General features: G+C 41.8%; 1 protein-coding gene across 4 annotated transcripts in view; it reads right to left on the reverse strand.

Moving 5' to 3' along the window:
• Fbxl20 (F-box and leucine rich repeat protein 20) overlaps window positions 1–26,224 on the reverse strand; it is a 68,401-nt gene that overhangs the window by 21,169 nt on the left and 21,008 nt on the right. For all 4 annotated transcript variants that reach the window (XM_006971849.4, XM_016007304.3, XM_016007329.3 and 1 more), the window contains exons 2-6: window positions 21,574–21,635; window positions 10,350–10,404; window positions 7,678–7,752; window positions 5,697–5,791; window positions 4,387–4,455 (exon numbers count right to left, since the gene is read on the reverse strand). In XM_006971849.4, coding sequence (XP_006971911.1) covers window positions 4,387–4,455; window positions 5,697–5,791; window positions 7,678–7,752; window positions 10,350–10,404; window positions 21,574–21,635 — 356 coding nt within the window. The remainder of the gene's footprint in view (window positions 1–4,386; window positions 4,456–5,696; window positions 5,792–7,677; window positions 7,753–10,349; window positions 10,405–21,573; window positions 21,636–26,224) is intronic.

The following is a 26,224-nucleotide window of genomic DNA, read 5'->3' on the forward strand; positions in this document are numbered from 1 at the left end:
GACCTCACTCTGTGCCTAAGTAAAACCTGAACTGTCCTTCCTCTGTCTCAGCCTCCTATGTAGGTATGTTTGGATTATGTAGCCTGGGCCAGCCTGGTACTTGCTATGGAGCCCAGAGCACCTTAATTCTTCCACCTCAACCCCCCGAGTGCTGAGATTAAGGTGTGGGCTCCCTTGTCAGGCACATATCAAACAAGGAAAATTCCCCTAAAATTATTCGCTTAAAATAGTATTTTAACAGAATGCCTTGTTGTAGTCTCCTAAGACTGCACACAAATTAAGAATGGTTTCATGGTTTTTGTTGTTGCTCGTGGGTTTTTTGTTTTTTGGTTTTTTTGGTTTTTTTTGTTGTGTTTTGTTTTACAGGATTTCTCTACATATCCCTGGCTGTCTTGGAACTCGCTCTGTAGACTAGACTGGCCTTAAAATCAGAGATCTGCCTGCCTCTGCCTCCCAAGCGCTGGGATAAAGGCATGGACTACGATGCCTGGCTTGGTTTTGTTTTTATGCTTATTCAGTTAAAAGAAAATTCCCCTTTTATGATATGTGAAATTGTATTTAGTTTCTTTTTTGTTTTGTTCTTTTTTGAGATAGAGTTTCATGGACAAGTTGTGTAATCACTGTAGCCCAAGCTGGTATGAAATGCAAGGCAATGCTCCTGCCTCAGCCTCTCAAGTGCAGAGATGACAGGTATGAATCATCATGCCTGGCTAGCTATTTCCATTCAGCTCAAAAGACTTAAGAATTTTTTTGTCTTTGAATTTCTGGGTTTAGATGTATATTGCTTAATTTTTAAATTCTTGGTATTTTCTCAGATTTTCTTCTGTTGAAGATCTCTACTTTAGCTCTCTAGTTATAGAAAGAGAACATCTGCTGATTGTTTTAATCTTAACTTATTAAGCTTGTTTAGTCCTCGGACTATGGTCCATTCAGGACTATGGTCTAAGTGTGCTAGAAAACAATGTGTACTCTGCAATCATGGGCCGATCTGCATAACTGGGTAGAATGTTCTGTTTGAACAGACAACATTTTACATTCTCTTATTTATGTATATTTTGGGGGGTGACAGGGTCTTACTCTGTAGCCCTTCAGGGGTCGCATAAGATCTTGCTATATAGACCAGGCTGGACTCTAGCTCACAAAGATCGGCCTGCTTCTGCCTGAGTGCTGGGATTAAAGCATTAACAACCATGCCTAGCCACCCATCTTTATATTTTTTAGCATACTTGAGTGTTTCTTTGTTTGTGTGTGGCCAGAGATTGAGTCCAGGGATTCATACATGCTGGTCACTCCAGCAACGAGCTGCATACCAAGTCCTCTTTTGTGTTTTTGATAAAGGGTCAAAGTAGTCTTGCTGGCCTTAACCTCCAGAACCCCTCACCTCTCTCCCTCCCGAAGTGCTGGGGTTAGAGCACATCCTCTTAAATAATTTCCACCTGCTGACTGGATTCTATTTTTCCCAAGGGAGTTTCATTATTTATTTGTCTAGTATAGTCTGGAGGCTTTAAGTGAAGTCTGTTTCATCCAGAGCCTTGAGGCTGCTGGTGTTTCTACTCTGTTTTTTGTTTCCTGACTTCCTTACTTCTTTGTCCTAAGTGTCCTGTCCCTGTGAGTACAGCTTCTATGCTATGCAGACAGCACACATGTGGGCCAGAGAGGACATTCAAAGTGCAGGCTCTTTCCACGTATCCCTGTTTTCCTTGTATTCTTTTACGTTTGCCTAAGCTCTACCAACCAGGAATACACGGTTACCTTGTGTTCATTCTGATCTCAGCTACCCATGAACATAGCCTCTGGCCAAATAAAGGTATGAGGGTTTTTCTTCTTTTTTTAAATTTATTTGTTTTTATCTTATGTGTCTGCCTGAATGTAAGTGCACTGGGTGCATGTCTATTCCTCTACAGAGCTAGAAGAGGGTGCCAGATCCCGGGAACTGGAGTTATTCAAGGTTGCAAGCCACAAGTGAGTGTGCTAAATTGAGTCTGGGTCCTCTACAAGAGCATCTCTCCAGCCCAGGGAGCATGGCCCTGAGGCTGCCTCCCTGCCTGTTCCATCCTGAACTTTACTCACCCACAGCTTCAAGCTAAAAAACCCGTGGCTCTCCTTATTGTCACTTTAATTGATAATGTTCCAATCGGGTGAGCCCACCTACGCAGCAACTCCAAACCTGCTGGTTTTTATAATCTACCTTGTTTAGTAACTACTTAGAGCTTCTCACAGAACTGGTGGGCCAGGAGCCCCAGGCAAGTATTTCAGACTCAGAGTCAGGGTTTTAGCTCAATGGTAGAGCTTGCCTAACATGCACAAGGCTTTGGGTTAGATCTAAAGACAATAAAAAGGCCTTGATCTTTAAGATGTAAATCTAATTTAAAATATTTATAGATTAAATACCTTGTCTAGGACTTTTTTTTTACTTTCAAGTAATGACAAAATCATAGAGGATAAATCAGTAGGAGGGGTCAATGAGATGGATAAGAATGGCCACCACAAGAGTTAACAGCTGAAGCTGGTGATGGGCTCTCAGTGTTTGTAGCACATGACCAGCACACTAGGCCATGGGTTCTACCACCAGCACTGAACAAAAGAAAAGTCAGTAGAGGTAATTTCTTTCTGAGTTACGGCATTTGCTTTCAGTTTCCATGGACAGCTTTGAGACCTGTCCCTCTTCCACCCCATTTTTGTTTTGTTTGAGACAGAATCTCATTGTAGTTCAGGCTGGCATGGAACTCACTATGTAGCAGAGGTTGCTTTTGAACTCATGATCCACCTTCTACCTCCCAAACACGTAGCACTGGGGTTATAGACACATATAACATTCTTCCTATATTGCTTTTGTTTTTGAGACAGGGTTTCATATTTCAAAAGCTGGCCTTAAACTGGAGATTATTCTTGCCTCTGCCTCTCAAATCCTGGGATTACAGCATATGTTACTACACCTTGATACAGTCAAATAGATATATAAATATATCAATAAAAGTAAACCTTAAGGGGGCTGGAGAGATGGCTCAGGGGTTAAGAGCACTGGCTGCTCTTCCAGAGGTCCTGAGTTCAATTCCCGGCAACCACATGGTGGCTCACAATCATCTGTAATGGGATCTTTCTTCTGGCCAGCAGGCAAAACATAATAAATAAATTAATCTTTAAAAATCCTTACAAGCCTGTGGTGGCACACGCCTTTATTCCCAGCACTGGGGAGGCAGAGCCAGGCAGATCTCTGTGAGTTCGAGGTCAGCCTGGGCTACAGAGTGGCACCAAAACTACACAGAGAAACCCTGTCTACAAAACAAAACAAAACAAAACAAAACAAAACAAAACAAAACAAAACAAAAAACCTTACAAAAAGTTTTCTGAAAAACCCTAATCAGTTTAGAAATACTTATTAATAGAACTCAGTGCTAGGGCTCAAACCCAAGACCTGAGGCATGCAGCACATACCTTACCACTGAGCTGTGTGGTTTTTTTAAATTTTATTTTATATACCTGGTGCTCTCACCCGCGAGCCATTTCTCCAGTGCCCCCCGCCCCCAGCTATATTCTTAGCCCTGTAATTTTTCTCTTGTTTTTGGTGGTGCTAGAGATCAAACTCAAGGCCTTACACATATCCTAGGCAAGTCTCTTATATTTCAGTCTTTTTTTTTTCATGTTTTTGAGACAAGGTCTCACTGTAGCCTGGTTGGCCTCAACCTCAAACTAGTCCTCTTGTTTCAGTCTTGTGTGGAAGTTTTTCATGTCAACTTGTGCATCTCTTGTTGACTGGAAGATTCTCAAAGATGAAGGATTATGTTAACTTTTTTTAAAAAAGGCACAGTCATTTTCTTTTAATGATATTATCTGTTTAGGTCTGTGTTTACAGTTTTAATCTTTTTATAGAATTACCTATTATGTGGCTTTTGATAATTAGCCCTACAGTATCTACATTAACTGCAGTTTTAAGTTGTACTTTAAGTATCAAAGATGAGTTCAAAAATAAGCTTCCTATTCCCTTTCTTTTTTTTTCTTTTTTTTTGGTTTCTGACAGGGTTTCTCTGTGTAACAGTCCTGGTTGGCTGTCCTGAAAGTTGCTTTGTAACCCAGGCTGGCCTCGAACTCAGAGATACGCCTGCCTCTACCTCCCAAGTGCTGGGATTAAAGGCGTGAGCCATCACCACCCAGCTCCTATTCCACTTCTACTTTCATTTTTTCTTTTTAAAATTCTTCTTCTAGGACTAGAGATGTAGCTTAGTGGTAACACTGCAAGGCCCTGGCTTCATCCCTGGCATCATAAGCCCAACAAAAACTTGTTCAAAATCAAGAAAACTTAATTCAATGTGTTCACTAGCCTACAGTCACAGCTGGAGTAGGACAGACTATGGACTATGAAATATCCTCCTAAAACTCAATACTTACGCATCTGTTGTCTTTGTACACCCATTTAGATTCAGTACTTCAATATTCCTACAATTTTGTGCAAAAGTCCTGTATGGGGAAAGAAAAGTTAAAGGTTATAAATAAGGTGGACAAAATTCTAGATATAAAGAGGCATTACCATTGGTACTTCTGGTTGTTGGCATCTATGATACCATAATATGCAAAATACATACTTGGTTTTTACTCCTAGTTACTAGGACAGAGATCCTCAGACCCTTGTAATTTCCTTAGTGACAGGTCAGAGGAGCAGCATTTGTTCTCATATTTGGTCTTTATGTCTTTATAATAATACAACCTCCATAAAACCACTAAACAATGGGACCAGAGCCTCTGGGTTAGTGTGAGGGGAGGGTGGCAGGCCCCAACTCCCCAAGGACAGGTGCCCCTGTGCTCCAGTCCCTTCTAAAGCTTGCCCTGGGCGGCACTTCCTCTGGCTACTCATTTACGCGCTCTCTAACGGACTGTTACTAGTACCTAAGGTGCTTTCCTGAACTGTAGGACTCATTGTAGCCAAGTCGACAATCTGAGAAGAGTCACGGTAACACTGATTTGTGCAGAGTAATGTGGGGCTTGCAACTGGCATCTCAAGTAGAGGCTGACTCCTGGCACTGAGCTGGCAGCCTGCGGACAGTTGGTGTCAGCAGTGAATGGAAATAGCCAGCCAGGATCTGCAAAATCCAAGAACTGGCTGTTGGGTGGAGGAAAAACAAACCAACTTAGGGACTTGGTGTGTGAGGTATGAATATGAGCTCAACAGCTGGTGGGTGGAAAGAAATGGATTTCCCACCACACACTGTTCTTTAAAGCTGTGAACAGTTTCTTCTTCCAGGGTTCTCAGAAGGGTCTTACTGCACAGCCCAGGCTGACCTTGAACTTGCAATCCTTCCGCCTTAACTTCTTAATTTTTGGGGCTAAATGTTGATCTTTGTGTTAATAAAAGCTAAATAATTTTATCTTTGAGTTAACAAAAGCCTAAAAAAAAAATTTATTCAAGGTCCCCAAAGAACTATTTTAATGTGGAACACTTTTCTATTCTGCGGGCTATGTAGCCCAGGCGGACTCAAACTTAGCCTCCTCCTCAAACACGCTAACCTGGGATTATCACAGTATGCCACAACACCCCAGCCCCCACTTCCTATTAGATATTTTTGTTACAACCAATGTCTGTGCTTACATTTTTAACAGCTTAGGAATTTAAAATCTACTTTAGCCTTTTCTGAGTGAGTAGGTGCTGTCTTGATTTCAATCTAAGAGGTCAAAGTTATTTTTACACAGATTTATTTTCTTACCTTAATGCATTGTCTCCCACTCCAAGACACCCACGAAGACTTAACTTTCGTAAAAAGCCTCCACATCGTTTTGAAATATTTTCTACTACTCGGCCCTATAAAGAGACAGTTAAGCAAAAAGACGGCCTACGTTACTTCTTTTGACGAGAACACATCCTTGTTGTTTTGTTTTAAATCAATTTATAAACAAAGAGAAAAGCTTCTAAATAAAACCTCTTCCTGTGAAAATGTCACCTTATTCTGAGAAAGTCTTTCTGATTAATCTCTCTGCTCAGAACACAACTGCGGTCTGTCTTCTTTGGTCAAAGGCAGGGCAGCCTGTATTTGAGGACCGGTGCTGTCTGGTTCTGGCAGAGTTTCTATGCACGTAGATGGGTCGCTTGGGTTCAAACCCAGATACGGAAGGACATAACCTTCCACGCTGACTTCTGTGTCCTTTAAAACACTTACTATGGCAGATAGCAGGAACTCCATGAGCAATTACCATCTTGCCAAATGATTCTGTGGGTCATGTTTTTTAAGTATATATATGCATAAAGAGAATTGTGAAGTAAATGCAGCATAATGGTATAACGTTAGTGTTTTTGTTTGTTTGTTTGTTTGAATTGTATGTGTATGGATTCTAGTTGCACGTATGACTGTGCATCACATGTATGCAGTACCTGTGGAAGCCAGAAGAGGGAGCCTGATTCCCTGAAACTGGAGTTAAAGAGGGTTGTTTGTGAACTGCCATGTGGACGCTGGGACTCAAACCTAGAAGAGCTGCCAGTGCTCTTCTTAACTGCTGAGCCATCTTTTCAGCCTGATTTTCGTTGATTCTGAGACACATCTCCTCTACTCAAGGCTAGTATGGTTACTACGTAGCTGAGGATGAACTTGAACTTTGTGTGGTGCATGCATATGTGTGCAGGAGCACTTGCCTGTGCAGGTCGGGATGTCTTCTCTAATTGCTTCTTCATTTTATTTTTTGAAATAAGCTTCCCCTGAACCTGGAGCTTCCACACTGGTAGAGTAGCCGGCCAGCCAGCTCCTCGGATGCATCTGTCTTTGCTTCCACCCCCTCAGTCTGGTGTACCTCTACTCCTGACTTGTACACAGATGCTGGAGAGCTGAGCTCAGGTCCTCATATGCTTGGATGGCAAGGACTTTATCAACTGAGCCATCTCTCACCCCGACCTTGAACAACATCTTTCTGAGCTTTGGGGCTCTGTCTCTAAGTGCTGGGATTATAGCATGTGCATGCCTGGATGCTGTTACACTTTTTTATTTAGAGGTAACAAGCTATACTAAAAGTATACTAAAATGGGGGGAGAAAGACCCCACACACACACACAAGAAAATCATCCCTCATTAGTAAAAACAATTTAATAATTTTAGTTTTACCCACTTTTCATTTTCCATAAAAAAACTATCTCCATTTTTGTTCCTCCAATAACCAAAATACACATCAAGAACAAACACAACTATCATCCAAAACCTCCTGACCATTCAATAAATTAATGTAAAATAACCTGCTTTACATGAGCAAACACAAAACTACAAAACAAACCCTTTCGGTCTCCGTTCAGAACGAATGTTATTAAAGTCCGCTTATCCTCAAAAAACTGAAGGGAATTAGGGGTAAAAAAAACAAGCCAGTGGCAGGGTGTGGCCTGTCACACATGAGGCCCTAGGTTCAAATCCTCGTACTCTCTTCCCCAACCTGAATAAACACTTTTTGTTGTTGTTTTGTTTTGAGACACAGTCTCACTGTGCAGCCAGGCTGGCCTCCAGCTCATATTGATCTGCCTGACTCTGCTGAAATTCAAGGCCTGTGTCATCACGTCCACCTAAGAAAATCTTCTTGAGGACACGGAGGGCTTCAACAAGTTTAGCTGTATCAAAAATAATTTCTTCAGAGGAAAAGTGAAGATTCCTATGTCTAGGATTAGAGTTGTAACTACTAATGAAAGAAATGGGGCCACACACCACGTAATTATACCTCAATATCCCTCTGGAAATCAAACAGGTCAATTCGCTGCCAGTTACTGCCGTCCAGAGCCAGGACATTCCAAGCCTATTTTGAATAAGAAGAGATAGAATGAGCAGCGGTTAAAATGAAAACAGAAACTAGCAATATTTAAATTCCTAATTCAACTAACAAGTAGTTGAGAACGACCTGAACCTTCCTCAGTCCCTCCCAACAGGATCTCCAAGCACCCCACCTGGCGGTGCAGCACTGGGGAGGCGGGAGGCGGGCAGGGCGTCTGCTCCACCATCTTTCTCTCTAACTGTGTTTTCCTCGGTCAACGGACTCACTTAGCTGTGCTTTATAATTAACCAGTATTCTGTCCAACCTGACTCTGTCCAACTAGACTCAGTGACAGCTTCATTTTATTGTTTGTCACGCTGGGATCAAATCCAGGGCCTTGTACATTAGACAAGCACTCTACCACTAAGCTGCAGTTTGAATTGTTGGTTCTCGGGAAGGTCTTATTGTGCAGGCCAGCTCGACCTCCAACCCTTAATCTCCTGCTTCAGCCTCACAGCCCTAGGATGCCAGGCCCAGGACTCGGTGATAATTTTAAAGCTGCCAACTTAACACTGTTTAGCTATCTAGTCAATAAACTGGAGGCAGCAAGAAAATTTGTTAGGATTGGGTGAAAAAAGACTTCAGTAGGAGATAATTTGTTGTAGATCATTTGGTATTTTAAAGCCTTTAAAGGCTTCCCCTAATTAAATAATAAAAGCCATGTACTGTTCAGAACGATAAATGTACAAACTATTTGTGTGTGTTTGAGACAAGGTCTCACTATGCAGCCCAGGGGTATCTTCAAACCCAAGACACTCAAGACAGGATTTTGCTGTGTAGCCTAGCCCTGGCTGTCCTGGAACTCACCATGTAGACCAGGCTGGCTTTGAACTCAGAGAAATCTGCCTGTCTCTGCCTCCCTAGTGCTGGGATTAAAGGCGTGCGCTGCTGCCGCCGCCGCCGCTGCCACCACCTAGTATTAGAATATTCTTTATTACAACAAATTTAAGAAGCAATTTAATATAGGTTATACTTATAGCCATTTCTCTGAAAGAATTTTATTTGATACTGAGTCTCACTGTGTAGCCCTGAGTGACCTTGAACTCTTAGAGACCCCTCAGCCTCTGTCTCCCCAGTGCTGGGATTAAGGGCTTGGGTCACCATGTCCCACTTTTCTTCAAAATTTCTAAACAAAATTCTAGATATTCTGAGAAGCCCAGGGGTAATGGTCATACGATCAGTAAGAAACATGTCGGCGAGACGGGAAGCAAGAAGCTATTCTAAAACTAGGTCAGGTTCTCATGTGGTCGATGATACTTTTCTCTTTGTGCCTTCAGATTTTTCCAGTGGTTTGTTTGTTTGTTTTGTTTTGTTCTGTCTTCTAAATAGCTAGCCATAGAAGTAACAAATAAAACTTAAAAACCACATGTTTAGGAGATTCCTGAACTAAATATATCTCTGTGTGGTAGTCCTTGCCAGGTTCTTCAGGGAGAAGGAAGCATGCAGAACTCAGCCTAAAATTAGGAATGACAGGTTCCTCCCTAGAGTCTGCATTAAAAAACAAAACAAAACAAAACAAGAAACCCTCAAAGTGTTGGCAGTGTGGCTCAGTGATAGGTCTAGCCCGGTGCACGCCGGCACTGTAAGAGCCAACACCTCCCTCCCAACACAACCCTTAATTACCGAGACCAACAGACACCAATGCACCAATGGTCCAGATTTAATGACATTTGGCACGGTTCCCTTCCTTCCTTAAATGAAATCCACAATTAAAGCTCACTTGTGAACAGCCCTGGAAGATGATTTCTGCTCACATGGAGTCAGAGAGGGAAATGTGCTCACCTGTAAGAATTGTACTTAAAGACCGTACAGTTCCTGGGACACTAACTACAAAGAGCTCACTACACTGCGGACGGTTTCCAAAATGACAGATGTGCAGACCCAAGTATAGCTTTTCGGGTGGAGAAATTACCTTAGGATTACCATAAAGGGAGATTTCCACATTAAGGTTTTGGGGTTCGTATCCAGTGGCAGCAGGAGTGGTACCTGTGTCATTGACACACGACCGGGACTTCATGGGACTCCGTGAGTGCTGGTCTACTCCAACTTTCCCTCCTCGACTGCCCCCCCCCTCCCAGAGACAGGGTTTCTCTGTGTAGTTTTGGTGCCTGTCCTGGAACTCACTCTGTAGACCAGGCTGACCTCGAACTCACAGAGATCTGCCTGCCTCTGCCTCCCGAGTGCTGGGAATAAAGACGTGCGCCACCACTGCCCAAGAAAGACTATGTGAAGATAACAAGAATTAAACACTCAAGAGTCTTTAAAACATCCATATGCGTGTCTATGTGCTGGTGTAAAATGAACTACAAAACCAGCAAAATATGATTTTGTTATATAATTTGTTGAGTCAAGCTTATTTAATTAGCTGAGTCAATGCTTTCAACTAAAGTACCCCTTGTTTATAGTATGTAAATGTTAGGAACAGTACATAAAACAGAATCCATCCCAGAACCATATGGGATGTATGTCGTACTTGGAGTAAAATATCATCTCTCTGTAAAATACAAGTAGCACCTAAAATTCCCGAGGCTATCCACCTCAGAGCCGGGAAAAGGTCCCTCTAATGTCAACCATCATCTTACCCTGGAGACCTGAGCACAGCGACACAAGGTAACAACATCCAGGAAAGAAAATATCCTAAGAAGAGAAGAGAGGGAACAAACTTGTATCATTTTTCTTATAGTCTGTCTTATACATTTTCTCTCCTGCCCATCCCCATTATGTTGATCAGGATGACCTCCTGCCAAAGCCTCTGGAGTGCTAGGCTTACACGTATACAAACACCACATCTAGTTTTTGTTTTTTTAATTAAAAAGTTGTAGTGTACAAAATAATAGGTTTCCTTGTATTTTATGAATATCATTGTACACTGCTCACAGTCATCCCTCTAGTCCGCTCTTTTGTCCCCTTTCCACCCTTAACAGCTGCTTAAGAAAAGTCTCATGGATTTAACCTACAATAGTGCACACACAATATCATACACACATGAACACCTCCATCATCCAGAGGCAGAAGTTCTTTCAAACAAATACAAACATACCCTGAGCAAACTGCAAAAATAACTCTGTCCACATTGAATGACATGGCAGTTGAGGGCCAACCACTAACCCACCTATGTAAGTGTATAGTTCAAGAGCATTCAACATTGGTTTTTATTAGACAATTACTCTCCATTATTTCTCTCAGCCTTTGACAACCACCATTCTACTTTCTCTCTGGGCAAAGTACTTGCTATGATTTCATCTGTAAGGTTGAATACTCATTCACTTTATATAAATACTGTATTCTATATATCCATCCACAGTTACTTGTGTTACTTATTATGAATTCTGTTCCTATGTACACAAATACCTGTTTGAGTCCCTGATTTCAATTATTTCAGGTACATACTCAGGAGTTGAATTTCTGGACCACTGTTTTGCACAATTGTGATTCTGTTATGTATCAGTTGTACCATTTTAAACATCTATACCAGTGCAAAAAAAGTCCAATTAACTGTTTCATCTTGGTTAACATTTATTATTTCTTGTTTTTTAACAGCCACACTAATGGCTATGAAATAAGAACTGGTATCTCTTTGTGCCTTTGTGGTTGGTGTTTTGGGGCAGACTCTCACTCTGTAGACCAGGTTGCCTTCAAACTCAGGACACTTCTGCCTTGGCTTCCCAGGTACTTCATTCAAGTCACAAGCCAAGCTCTGGAATTTCCTGAGGTGTGTGGCCATCTGCACATTTCCTCTGGAAAACCGCCCATTTAAGTCCTGTAGTAATTTTAAAACCAGGTAGTTTGTGGGTTCTGTGGTTGCACTGTGAAGTTCTTTGTGCATTCAAGACTACAGCCCTTCACTCTACACGGTAAGCATTTGCTTCCATTCTTAGGGTTGCCTTACTATTGCTGGAGCGTCTTCCAATGTGCAGAAAAAGTTACATAGTTTTCTTTCACTTCCCGAGTTTGTGGTGTCATATACAAGGAATCATTGTCAGGTACAATGTTATGAAGCCTTCCCCCTTGTTTTATTCTAAAATTTTTATAATTTTATGTCTTATGCTTAGTTTTTTTTTGGGGGGGGTGTCTATTGGGGTAGACACTGGATATGGTATAAAGTAAGATTCTAACTTCATTTTGTGTGTGTGCTGCTGGGATCAAACACAGGGCCTTGAGCAAGCTTCCCACAAGTCACCTTTGAACTACATTTACATTCTCCAGTTCAATTTCATCCTTTTGCATGTGGCTAATGTTTTCCCAAGGCACCTCTGTCAGAAATCATTGGAAGAGAATGTGTCTATGTGTTGAGAAGTCTGTTTCTGATTCCCTTTTTCACTGGACTTCGTTTAGGATTTTCCGTTCTGATGCCAACATTGTTTTCATGTTCTTTCTTCTGTAGGACAATTTTCACTATGCAGCTAGGCTATCCATGAACTCCTGACCCTTCCACCTCATCTTAGAATGCAGAATTACAAGTATGCACCATATGGACGGTGGTTTGGATTATTCAGTTAGTTTCACTGTGTCAAGAAGAAAAAAGGAGCCGGGCGTGGTGGCGCACGCCTTTAATCCCAGCACTCGGGAGGCAGAGCCAGGTGGATCTCTGTGAGTTCGAGGCCAGCCTGGGCTACCAAGTGAGCTCCAGGAAAGGCGCAAAGCTACACAGAGAAACCCTGTCTCGAAAAAACCAAAAAAAAAAAAAAAAAAAAAAAAAAAAAAAAAAAGAAGAAAAAAGGAAAACTAACAATAGCACTAAATTGTTACAAGAAATGTCCCTTATACAAAGGCTCTGCTTCTGTGTTAATCCACAGCCCTATTTACTACTTTCTGAGACAGGGTCTCAGGTTGACCTTCCCCTCACCCTGTATCCCTAGCAGGCTTGAGTTTGTGATTTTCCTACCTCAGCCTTCCAAGTGTGGGATCACACACCTAATTCAGACTCATCTTGGATTTCTGATACATTTGTGTTTGTTCCACATAAGAGGCTGACAACTGAGTTACAAGGACCAGGAACAACAGGGTGAGTAAACATACCGCTCTAGATCCCGCAATGTCAGCAAAATACCTCAACAGAAGCCCAGGAAACAACGATGATGGGGTAATCCAATGAAAACGGGTGCCACTGGGCCTGGGTGGTAAAGTGAGTGTCCTGCATGCTCAGAGACCTGAGTTTGATCCCCACAACACATACACACCCTTTCCCACTAGCCCCTGAAGAGAGACGAGGATAAAATAAAGTGTAAGCAGCAACAGCAGGCTGGCCTCAAACTGGAGGGCCACTCTCCTGCCTCTGTCTCCTGATGGGGATTACAGGTGTACACCTGGCTGTCTCATGTATTTGTCGTCATTTTCCTAAGACATGGTCTCACTATGTAGCCCAGGCTGGCCTCCAACTCACACAGATCTATCTCTGCCATCTAAGTGCTGGGATTGAAAGTGTGTGCCTCTCCATATCCAGCTCACATGTTTTGTTTCATGGTTTATTTTCTGAGTATGATTGTTTTACCTGAATTAATGTATATGTACATCCTATATTGCCTGGTCCCTACGGGCATCAGAAGAAAGCAAGATATCCTCGGGAATTGAAGTAATGGGTAGCTGGGAGCCACAGTATGGGTGCTGGGAATCAAACCTGGATCCACTGCTAAGCCCACCTCATGTGTGGTTTTCTATCTTTTTTAGGGTGGAGGGAGGTTGAGACAAGGTCTTTCCAAGTAGCCCTGGTCATCCCAGGACTCTATAGACCAAGGTGGTCTTGAAATCACACAGAGACAGGACACTCTTTGCCTCCTGTGTTGGGATTAAAGGTGCATACCACCATGTCCAGCTTTCTCAAGTTTTTTAAATGATCCTCTTTGTCATATATCAAGAGAGGCCATAGCAGCCACCTGATCTTGTTATTAGATACTTTCAGTACCATTATTTGAACCACAATGATATTCAGGAGATATGTAAAAGCCTTATTTAGTTTACACCTGGTAGCCTCACAGAGTACATTAAATTCTTCAGCGTGCACTGTGTAGTGCAGTGCCCTCACTGCACTAAATACCTGACGATCATACAGTTCCTTGGCTGTGCTGTTGTTTAGACCATTGGTGAGCTGATGTGTAACATGAGGGGAATATGTGGTGGCCAGGATTCCACCACTGTCCCCTCAAGGGCACACTCCCAATAACCTGATGTCCTGCCACTAGTGCTCCCCACTCCAACAGAGCCACAGACTAAGGACCAAGGCTTCAATCCACGGGCCTTTGGAAGACATTCAAGATCTAAACGATAGCAACAACTAACAACTTCATTAACTGTATTACAAAGTTGAACTGTCTAGAAAGTAGTTCTTTTTTCTTTTTAAAGATTTATTTATTTATTATGTATACAGTGTTTTGTCTGCACACACCCCTGCACACCAGAAGAGGGCACCAGATCTCATTACAGATGGTTGTGAGCCACCATGTGGTTGCTGGGAATTGAACTCAGGACCTTTGGAAGAACAAGCAGTGTTCTTAACCTCTGAGCCATCCCTCCAGCCCTAGAAAGTAGTTCTACTGCTCTAAATTGAAGCAGAAGGGGCTGAGAGATGGCTCAGGGATTAAGAGCACTTGTTCTTCCAGAGGACTTGGGTTCAACTCCCAGCACCCACATGGTGACTCACAACTATCTTTAACTCCAATTCCAGGGGATCTGCTGAGAACATCAGACATGTACAAGGTGAACATACATACATAAAGGCAAAGCACACATTAAAAAAAAAAAAAAAACTAAAAAAAAAAAAAAAAAAAAAGAGCACTGGTTTGATTCTCAGCACCCATGTGACAGCTCACAACCACCTGTGACTCCAGCCCCAGGGGATGCAATGCCCTCTTCTGGCCTCTGTAATCACTGCACACCTGTACACAGACATAAATGCAGACAAAACACCTATACCCCATAAAGTAAAATAATGTGTTGTAGGGTCCTAATGACAAGTCTCTCTGATCGTATTGGGCAATTAGCAATCCCATTTTCTATGCAAAGGCCACCACAACCAAGCTCTGTGGAAAAGGAATGGCAGCCACTGTGGATGTGTTGGGAAGTAAAACTTTTCTTTTTACACTTACAGGTTCATTATAATGATCACAAAGGACAAAATGAGCAGATCAAAGGCTATAGAACAGGAGAGAAGCAGCGCTCCCATGCCCTTTCCAGGAGCTCTTTCTCAGACTGATCATAGATTCAATTATCAGGAACGCCCCTGGGATTTTTTTTCCCCTTGAGGAAATCCAAAAGTAGGGTGAGCAGCTGGGTGTGGTGTTGCACACCTGTGATCTCAGCACTGGGGAGGTGAGTGGGTCTCTGAGTGTGAGGCCAGCTTGGTCTACAATACTGAGTTCTGGAAGGGCCAGAGCTATACAGTGGGATCATGTCTCAAACAAAACAAAAAAGTAGGATAGTGTTTTACTGAGGTAAAGGCATAGTTATTAGAATTCTTATTTTCCAATAAAAATGATAAATCTATTACTTGTTCACCTGAAAAAAAGAAAATTACCTTTGATCCCCAACTAAAACTAGGACTGTTTTCAGTCCTGGCATCTCAGAGTGTCTAAACCTCCAGTTTGAGGGGATCCCATACCCTCTTCTAGCTTCTGCAGGCACCAGATATGCACATGTACACATATGGATGTAAAAAAAGAAAAACACCCAATACATAAAGTAAAAAATTAGGAGGCAGAGGCAGATGGACTCAAGGAGGTTTTGGTTTTGTGTTTTTGAGACAAGGTCTCTCTACATAGTCCTAGCTGTCCTGATACTCACTCTGTAGACCAGGCTGACCTCAAACTCACAGAGATCCACCTGCCTTTGCCTCCCAAGTACTGAACTAAACACATGTACAACCAACTCTATGAGTTTGAGGCCATCTTGGTCTATATCTTGAGTTCCAGACCAGCCAAGGCTACATAGTGAGATCATATCTCAAAAACAAAACAAAACAAAACAAAAACAAGTAAACAAAAAACCAAACAAGCAAAATAAATATTTATACTCTATAACCGCATAAGAAATAAAGTTTACATCTGTTCTAAAACACACATAGAAATTTAGACTGTAAGCCTGGTACGGCAGTTCATCTTAGCACTCATGAGGCTAAGTCAGAGCCACATTGGTAAAACTCTTTCTCAAAACACCAAACAACAAAAAGTATATAGGTAGTTAGCTCATGAAGTGGATAGATAGTGCTTTTATCAGGAGATAAGGTCCTCATAAAAGAGTGGATGTGCTGGGCACACATGTTTAATCCCAGCACTAGGGAGGCAGAGGCAAGTGGATCTCTGAGTCCAAAGCCAGCCTGATGTACTCAGCGAGTGAGTTTTATGACAGCCAAAGATACACAAGAGAAACCCTGCTTGGAAGAAAAAAAAATGGTTCCCCTTGTCTGTCTGACTGTTACAATGTATTATTGAGAAGGTCATCACCAGAAGCCCTTCTGATTGTTACAATGTATTGAAAAGGTCATAACCAGAAGCCCTTCTTCTGATTGTTACAATGTATTGAGAAGGTCATCACCAGCTGCCCTCTTCTGTCTGATTGTTACAATGTATTGAGAAGGTCATCACCAGCGGCCCTTCTTCTGATTGTTACAATGTATTGAAAAGGTCAACACCAGTGGCACCTCTTTTGTCTTGATCTTGGACTTCCCAGTCTCCAAAACTATTGAGAAACAAACCTCTATTCATTATATATTTTGTCTAGGCCCAGATATTGTCATGCCAACACATGTCTTTGTGCCATCCGAAACCCATCAAAAGGCTGGCAGAGAGAAATGACACTTAGGAGAACCCTAACTGAAGGCGACTCCTGGCCTGTGGCGGCACTCTGATTCGCCAGCATCCACTTTGTTATAGTGACTGGTTCAGGATTAGGCTAATTGGGCTAAGATCTGAGAAAAGACTTTACTAGGGATCAATATTAACTACCTCTGTACCCAGAGCGAACAAGGAAAGAGTAATCCGGTATTTGCTGGCAGCCATTATGTAAGGAAAAGCAGCTCTGGAGCCAGAATGAGGCTAGTTACCACAGAATATAGGAAGAAATTCACTTAAAACTTTGCAGGTCCCTAAACCAATCAGCCTAATAGCCTGGTTTATTTTTGTGTATTACTTTACATGAGATAATCTCAATATTGTTTAGCTCAAGTTAATTACTGGCAGTTGGAAACAGCTTTAGGTCAAATGAACTATCAGAAGCTTGAATGTTTTAGATGCTAGTGTTGTCTTAACTGCTGTATAGGATGCTACAAGGTGTCATAAAAATCTATGATTAAATTTGCTTACAGAACATCATCTGGTAGCTAAGCAAAGCTTTACCTTCAAGCAGTAGTAAAGGCCCTTGCCAATCACTTTGATGACTTGACCTCAATGCCCAGAATTCACATGAAGACCGAAGAAACCAATGCCCAGTTTAGTCCTTAGACTCCCCCCCACACACTGTGGCACATAGTTATCTGCAAGGCCAAACCTCACTATCTTCTAGACATTCCCAGGTACTACTTCCTCCTCCTCCCAGCCTCAGGAACTACCACTCTGCGTTCTTCCTCCATGGATTTGATTACTCAGGACATTTCCTATTATGGGAATAGAGTAACAAGGTCTTTGTGTCTGACTCCTTTCAATTAGCATGTTTTAAAACATACATAGAGGTTGTTATAGAGCATATCCATAATTCATCCTTTAAGGTAAAGTAATAATCCAGTGTATGGACATACTGCATTGTTTACTCTTCAGTTTATAAACAATTGAGTTATTTATACTTTTTGACTATTATTATTAATGCTGCTATAACCATTTCAATTACTTTATCATATTTATGTATTTATTTGGAGGGTCAGAGGGTCCCAGGGATCAAATACAGGTCTTCAGGCTTGGTGGCAAATGCTTTACTCACTGAACCATCCTACCAGTTCTCATTCCAATTATTATTATTATTATTCTAACTATAAAAGTGGGAATGCTAATTATATGATATTTCTAAATTTAGCTTTTTGAGAACTGCCAAGCTGTTTTTTTTCCATAGTTGCTGTACCAGTTTTACATCCCTACCATCAATTTATAAGGGTCAATTTTTCCTCCTTTCCTACATGTTCATAAAACCAGTTTTTTGTTTGTTTGCTTATCTGTAAATAGGTTCTCTATATTTAGTTTAGGCTGGCCTCAAACTCATGATCTCAGGGTCTCAGACTCCTGGATGCTGGGATTACAAGAGGGTGAAGGTATCACCATGTCCAGCAAAAAGGATGAGCTTGGGTTCCACACTGTAATTTTTCTGTAAGTTTGAAAGTAATCAAGAATATTTATCTTATTCATTTTTTTTTTTTCAGACAGAGTATTACTATGTAGCTCTGGCTGTCCTTGAACTCAGAATTGCCAGCTTTTCCTTCCTAAGTGCTGGGATTACAGATGTGTATCACCACACTCTGCCTAACCTGTTCATCCCAATGACTCCTGCCTAGGATGATACTCTAATGAAATAATTCTTCGTTAGAAGACTTTAAAGAAGAAAAAAATCACTTAGCTGTGTTACTATAGCAAATGGGGAAAAACTAAAACCTGACAGCCAGGAACTGATTGTAAAAAAACTGTAGTACAGTCACAAAAAAGACAAAGTAGGCTGGGCGGCGGCAGCGGCGGCATGCACGCCTTTAATCCCAGCACTCAGGCGGATCTCTGAGTTCGAGGCCAGCCTGGGTTACACAGAGAGTTCCAGGACAGGCTCCAAAACTACACAGAGAAACCCTGTCTCGAAAAACAAAAAACAACAACAACAAAAAAAAAGTAAAAATCCTATTTATTTCTCTACCTATAGGTTCATGATATATTAAATGAACAATGCTCTAGATTAATAGATTAACATGCAGATCTGTTAATACTCCTTTTTATTCCATTAAAAAGACACTGCCTTTATAAAGTCAGAAACAAGACAGGAATCACCTTCATTCACCATGACTTGAACATTCTACCTAAAATAATAACAAAGCTGGAGATGGTGGCATAAATCTGGAGGCAGAGGCAGGCAGATCTCTGAGTTCGAGGCCAGCCTGGTCCACAAAGTAAGTTTCAGGATGCCAGAGCTGTTACACAGAGAAACCTTGTTTTGAAAAAACAAAATGATGATGATGATGATGTAAAATTACAAATGACAGATATTTTTTCATAGGTAACAAAACAATGTATACAATGTAAGAAACAACTCAAGTTATCCAGATCTATGATAAGCTAAGTATGGTGGCGTAGCCTATAATCTCAGCACTTGGGAGACTGAAGCAAGGTTGTGCCAGTCTATGCTAAAGGGTCAGATCTTGTTATCACAAAAACAAAAACAGGCTGGCATAGGCCTATAACCCCAGCACATGGGAGGTGGAAGTATAGAGGGAAAGCCTGCACAGTGAGACCCTTTTTCAAAACCAGCAAAAACCAACCAGAGAAACACAGAAAACCACTTCCTGTGATAAAAGATACATAAAAAGCAATAGTAGAAACAAACAAACTCACTTAAAAATTAGAGCAGTAGGGTATGGTAATGCTTGCCTTTTATCTCAGTACTTGGGAGGCAGAGGCAGTTGGATCTGTGACTTTTGAGGATAGCCTGGTCTACATAGTGTATTCCAGGACAGCCAGGGCTACACAGAGACCCTGTCTCAAAACCAACAAACAAAAAGCACCAGAAGCAAATCAGCTCCCTAACGATACACTAGAGACCACTGGACTGGGGCCGTAGCTCACTGTGGAGTGCTCGTCTAAGCATGGTTAAAGCCTCAGGTTTGATTCTTAGTACTGAGCAAGAGGAGCAACGGACAGCAGAGATTTGGATCTTGTTTGTGCAGCGCTGGCTGGCCTGGAATTTGCTAGGGCCATGCCTGCCCGCAACTGAGGCATCTGTTGAGGTAGATCCACACTTTCTCATCCTACTTGTCAGTCCTTCTTCACTCCTTCCTTTCTTCATGGAGACTGAGACAGAAGCGGAAGATAAGTGATATGCTGAGCTCACAACACGGGTGACCATCTCTGGCCTTAAATCTTCTGCACAAAAATATTAGTTTTAGAAGCCTTTTTAAATCTTTTATTTATTGTGAGTGTGGTGGTGGTGGGGGCTGCTGATGTGTGTTTGTGTAGAGGTCAGAGAACAACTTGGTAATCCATTCTCTCTACTTTCCAAGGGTTCTGGAGATCAAACTCAGGTCATTAGGGTATTGTAGTAAGTGCTGAGCTATTGATCTAAGTATGAGAAGCTTTTAAACAGTTCATTAGGAGGATCATGCTTGCCAAATGTGGTGGCTCATGCCTTTCTAATTCCAGGCCTGTGGGGCAGAGTTTCAGGTCAGTCAGGATTATGACCCTGATTCACAAAAAAAAAAAAAAAAAAGCCTTTCATGCTCTGACTGATATTGTTCATTCTAAAATAAGAAAATGGGGGTTGGAGATTTAGCTCAGTGGTAGAGCATTTGCCTATCAAGCACAAGGCCCTGGGTTCGGTACTCAACCCCCCACCCCAAGACAAAAATAATAAAACAAAAATGTTCAACCTCAGATTTTAATTTCATGTTTTGAGAAAGAGTCTTTGGCCCAGGCTGGTCTTGAATTTACTATGTAGCCAAGAACAGCCTTTAATTCCTGATCCTTCCGCCCCTGCCTCCCAGCTGTCATCAGCTCACCTAGACTGATGTTGATTTAGACAAGATCTCTATATAGCCCCGGTTGTCCTGGAACTCGCTCTGAAGACCAGGCTGGCCTTGAACTCACAGAGATCCGCCTGCCTCTGCCTTCCAGCGCTGGGATTAAAGGCGTGTGCCACTAGCACCACCACCACCACCACCACCACCACCACCAGCACCACCACCACCACCACCCTGGCTCTAGGTAATTCTTAAGTCAGACATCTCTAAATTGGAGTCTGAATTTTGTGTCACAGATAGTGCTACAATGTAGTTTCTACAAGATTTAAAGAAAAAGTACTGTAAAATCCCAATCCTAATGTGGTCTAAGGAAGAGAAGAATTGTGTTCACTTTTAAAACAAGGGGCCAGGCCTAGTGGTGCGCGCCTTTACACCCAGCAGTTAAGCAGCGGAGGTGAGAGAATCTCTGCCTTCCAGGCCAGCCTGGTCTATATAGCATGATTCCAGGCCAGCCTGGACTACACGGTGAGACCCTGTCTCAAAGGGGAAATGAAAAAAAAAAAGTAGCCGGGGCGGTGGTGGTGCCCGCCTTTAATCCCAGCACTAGGAAGGCAGAGGCAGGTGGATCTCTGAGTTCAAGGCCAGTCTTGGTCTACAGAGCGAGATCCAGGACAGCCAGGGCTACAGAGAAAACCCTGTCTCTCAAGGGGTAGAGATGTGGTGGTGGGGTATAAGTCTGTTCCACAGAGGGTATACAAAGATGCTTTTTAAATAAGGAGCAATGTTCTTCATACAGGTAACATTTTAATACAAACATAAAAGAGAAGGGATATGGTAAGGCCTAGACTTTCTCTTCAAAGGACTAAAAAATTTCTACCTATCTTACAATAAGGTAAAGGCAAGTTACAAAATCATATGCAAGTCTAATGAGACACTGTTAACAACTTTTTTAAATTGTTACAATAAATTTAAAATTCCAGATAAGATAGACCTGTGAGCTGGCCTCATGCATGATCCTGTGAAGGCTATGAATGCAGCCTAACATCTGTAGATGACAATGTCAAGAAGCTGGTCTCTCCTGACAAACACTGGTAACAGAAAACTAGCAACAAGTTTCTACTTCACACACAAATACGATGTATACCACCAACTGAAATAGAATTAGGGCTCAGACTTACCTTAGTAGGAGTTCTTTGGGAAGTTTTTTATTGATTACAGCTTCATCACTGTTTGAGAACATCTGTAAAAAAAAAAAAATCCATTAACATTTCATCATGTTCACAGTTAGGAGGCAATACCCTCAGGAGAAAGGTTAAAAGAAAAAAAAAAAAATAGCGGAGAGCCAGCAAAATGGTTTAGGAGGGAAATGCTTCAACGCCTGATGACCCGAGTTCAAATCCTGGGAACCACAGGTAGGAGAGAACTGATGCTGAAAGCTGTCCTCTTACCTTCTTTACAAGGGGGAACCACAGCCAGATGTGTCAGGTACAAGGTATGGTGGGGCAACACATCAGCTTCCTAAATTACCACAGCCTTACATCCAATCTAGTGCCTACACTAATCTACTAATCTCTAATCATAGAAGCCTCTCTTGTCCAGTCTGTAAAAGGGACTTTTTTTGTTCTGAGTTCCTATTGGAGCGCCTGTCAGAGATCCACCTGCCTGTCTCCCAGTGCTGGGATTCAGGGCATGCACCACCACCGCCCGGCCACAGGGGCGTTTTGTTTTGTTTTGTTTTGTTGGTTTTTCAAAACAGTGTTTCTCTGTGTAGTTTTGATGCCTTCCTGGAGCTTGCTCTGTAGACCAGGATGGCCTTGAACTCACAGAGATCTGCTTTACTCTGCCTCCAGAGTGCTGGGATTAAAGGCGTGTACCACCACCACCACCACCACCACCACCACCACCACCACCACCACCACCACCACCCCCTAGCCCTTTTCTTAATGGTATTTTGTTGTTGTTAGATTCATGATTTTGGTGTGCTACACAAGAATCATAAAGATTTCCTCCTATACTTTATTCTATGAGCTTTATAGTTTCAGCTCTTACATTTAGGTCTATGATTTAATTTTTGTATACAAGAGGTGAGAACCCACTCATCTACTTGGATATCTACATATCTACACACTAGCAGTTCGCTGTCAGCTATTTGATTTTTCTTTTCCCAGTGAGTCGCCTTGGCACCTTTATTGCAATCACTTGAACCAAAGTGTAGAACAGTTTCTGGATTCTCAATACTGTTCCTTTCAATATATGTAATTTTATATCAATTGCTTATTATTTTGATTATTGTAGCTATATAGTTACATTCTGAAATTAAGATCTGTAAGGGTCTCTGTACATTTTCAAAATAATTTGAGCAATTCTAGACCTTGAATTTCTCTATGAATTTGGGATTAACTTGTCAATTTCTGCAAAACTCATTGCTGAAAACTGACTTGTGAGTGCACCATACACACAGAATTGGAGGACACTGCTGTTTTAACTTAGTAGTTTTTCAAACTAGAATCATGGATTATATCTCCATTTATTTAGAATTACCTTGAATTCTCCCAATAATTTTGAAATTTTGTCCTGGAACTCCCTCTATAGACCAGGCTGTTCTGGAACTCAGAAATCTGCCTGCCTCTGCCTTCAGAGTGCTGGGATTAAAGTCATGTGCCACTATTGCTTGGCTTTAATTCCTTCATTAAAAAAAATTTTTTTCCTAATGGTTGCTCTCACAATTCCAGTATGCACCTTAACTAGCCACAATATACCTCAGATTGCTCATCTCCTATAAAATACAGAAACTATACTACAAGAGAACTCTCCTTTTTCCCTTTTCTTTTTTGTGATTATATGTTAATCTGATAAACCCCAAACTATAGTTCTTAATTATGCAACTGCCTTTCAATTCAGCTAAGATAATAAAAGAACAATTTATTTATAGTTTTATATATTTACCTCTGTAACTAACATTCATAGTGTTTTTTTCTTCAAGTTACCATCTGGTACCATATCCTTTAAGCTTGAACAACCTTTAATAGTTCATGTAAGGCAGATCTGCAAACAACAAATGTCTTGGTGCTTGCTTACTGAGGATTTAAAAAAAATTTCCTCCAATATTCTGTGTTTTGGTTTGAGGTTTTAAAACAGGGTCTTGATCTATAGCCCAAGTTAGCCTTAAACTCATATGTTGTTATTTCTGAATAACAGTGTGTGTGTGTTCTCTGGAGAAACAACATCAGTAGAAGATCTGTGTATCTCTGTATATATCAAGAGATTAATGTTGGAGATTGTTAGCATGTTGAGATGATGTCCAAAAGCCCAGAAGCTCTCATGTCCAAAGGTAGAAAACAGATGTCTTAGTTTAAGGGAGAGTGGGAAGGGAAATATCAGAAAAATACTTTATTTCTTATCTATGTATCCCTAAAGTTGACACACAAAATTAACCATCATTATTGGCATAATTTATTGACCAGTAAAGATTAAACATAGGGCCTTGAATATGCTAAACAAGCACTCTACATTCCGGCCCTCTGAAAACTTGTCTCAGTTACACAACACTTACTTATGTTCACGTGTGCACTGGGAGATGGACATCACAGCACACAGAGAGGTTAGAAGACAACTTGCAGAACTTGCTTCCTGACTTCTATGTGGGTCCCAGGGAGGGAACTCAAGGCCCCAATTTGGTGGAAGGCCCCTTAACGGCTAAGACATCTAGCTGGTCCTTACTTTTATTTCTGAGGTCTCGTTGAGTTACTCAACTTAGCTTCTTGATTCAGGCTTCCGAATCAAGATTGTAGGCAATGTTCCAGACTGCAGGCAATGTGTCATCACTCACTCAATGTTTCTCACACAAACTTTTGGTTGCTTTTTTTGAGACAGGGTTTCTCTGTGTAGCCCTGGCTGTCCGGGAACTCACTCTGTAGCCCAGGCTGGCCTCAAACTCACAGAGATCCGCCTGCCTCTGCCTCCAAAGCACTGGAATTAAAGGCATGTACAACCACCAACCAGCCAACATAGCTTTTATAAAAAGAGAAATTCATGTAACATTGTTTTGAAGTGTGCATTTTAGTGGGATCTTAGTGCATCTTAATGTACTTAAAACTGCTGTGCTATTACCATCTTTCTGGTTCCAGAATGTCCTTATCCCCGCACAACACTCTGTATCCATTAAGCAATCACTTGGGAACATATTTTTCTTCAGTCTATGAATTTTTCTATGCCTGGTCACTTCATATAAAGGAAATCGAAACGTGACATGTTATGCATCACTGATCTCTTTTTATAACGGTTCTGAGATTTATTTACATTGTACTGGTATCAGTACTTCATTTCTCTTCAGATCCTTTGAATATACTACATTTTTGTTCATTCATTTATGTTGGTGGTCACCCAGGTTGTTAACAGGCCTTTGGATATTGTGACTACTGCTGCTATCAGCATTCCCCCGCCCCCCACCCCAGGGTTTCTCTGTGTAGCTATGGAGCCTGTCCTGGAACTCACTCTGTAGATAGACCAGGCTGGCCTCAAACTCACAGAGATCCGTGTCTCCTGAGCGCTGAGATCAATTGCGTGCCCCCCCCCACCCCAGCTGTGGTTTTTGAGGCAGAGTCTCTCTATGTTGCTAGGGCTGCTTTCTAACACATGCTTCCTCAGTTATGACTTCTGGCATATGACAACCAAGCCTAGCCAGAATTCTTTCTACTTCCTTTCTAGTGTTGCTGGGGACTGGCCCCAGAGCCTGACTCACACTGCTAACAGCTCCACTGGAAGCAACACCCAAGCCCACAAGTCTTGATCATCTTTTGTCTAAAACACTGAATATCAACCAGCTGCTTTCTGGCTCTTCACTCTTCCTTTTGCTTGCCTTAGGCTACAGATCCTACCACAGACGCCCAAAGGCTTGGTTACGGGTACGTATCACCACATCTGAATGGCTAGTATTTCTGATGAAAGTCAGTTGTTAACCACAGTGCTGTTCCTTTGTATATGAACAATTTTTTTTCTTGTTTTCCAGATTGTCTTAAAACAGTCTGATAACAATTTAGCCAGGTGCAGATATCTTTGTATTTACTCTACTTTTAAGGAAACTAACCTGTACAGATCAGCATTTTCATCCAGCAGGGCATGGTGGCACATGCCTTTAATCCCAGTACTAACTCAGGAAGCAGAAACAGGCAAATCTGTTAAGTAGCCTGGTCTACACACTGACGTCTAAGTCAGCCAGGTCTACATAGAAAGACCCTGTCTCAAAATAATAAATACATGTATTTTCATCCAATTATTGGACACAGGCTGAGCATTATTCCCAGTAGCCCAGACAGATGTAAGTTAAGTGTCCATCTACAAATGAATGTGTTAGCTGGGTTGTGGTGGTGCACACCTTTAATCCCAGCACTCAAGAAGCAGAGACAGGTGGAGCTCTGTGAGTTCAAAGCCAGCCTGGTCTGCAGAGAGAGATCAGGACAGGCACCAAAACTACAACAGAGAAACCCTGTCTCCAAAAAATAAAAAATAAAACAAAATGTGTTAGATACATGTAAGTGGGAAGTTTTAAGAGAAAAAGAAGCCTCCGGGCTCCCAACTTTCCTTACAAAGGAAGTATGCCGAGGAGTTACTTGGGGTTGAAAGGTAGCTCTCAGCTGGCTACTGTGTCCATGCCTGTAACACCAATGCTTGGGAGACAAATGCAGGAGGATCATGAGTTTGAAGCTAGCCTGGGCTAAATACTAAGACCATTTCAACAAAAACAAAACTAAAAACAACAACAACAAAAAAGACAAGGCTGAGGAGACTCTTCAGGGGGAAAGACTCTTGCTACCTAGCATGAGAACCTGA

Source organism: Peromyscus maniculatus, chromosome 8 (genome assembly GCF_049852395.1).
Source record: "Peromyscus maniculatus bairdii isolate BWxNUB_F1_BW_parent chromosome 8, HU_Pman_BW_mat_3.1, whole genome shotgun sequence".
Taxonomy (NCBI): Eukaryota; Metazoa; Chordata; class Mammalia; order Rodentia; family Cricetidae; genus Peromyscus; species Peromyscus maniculatus.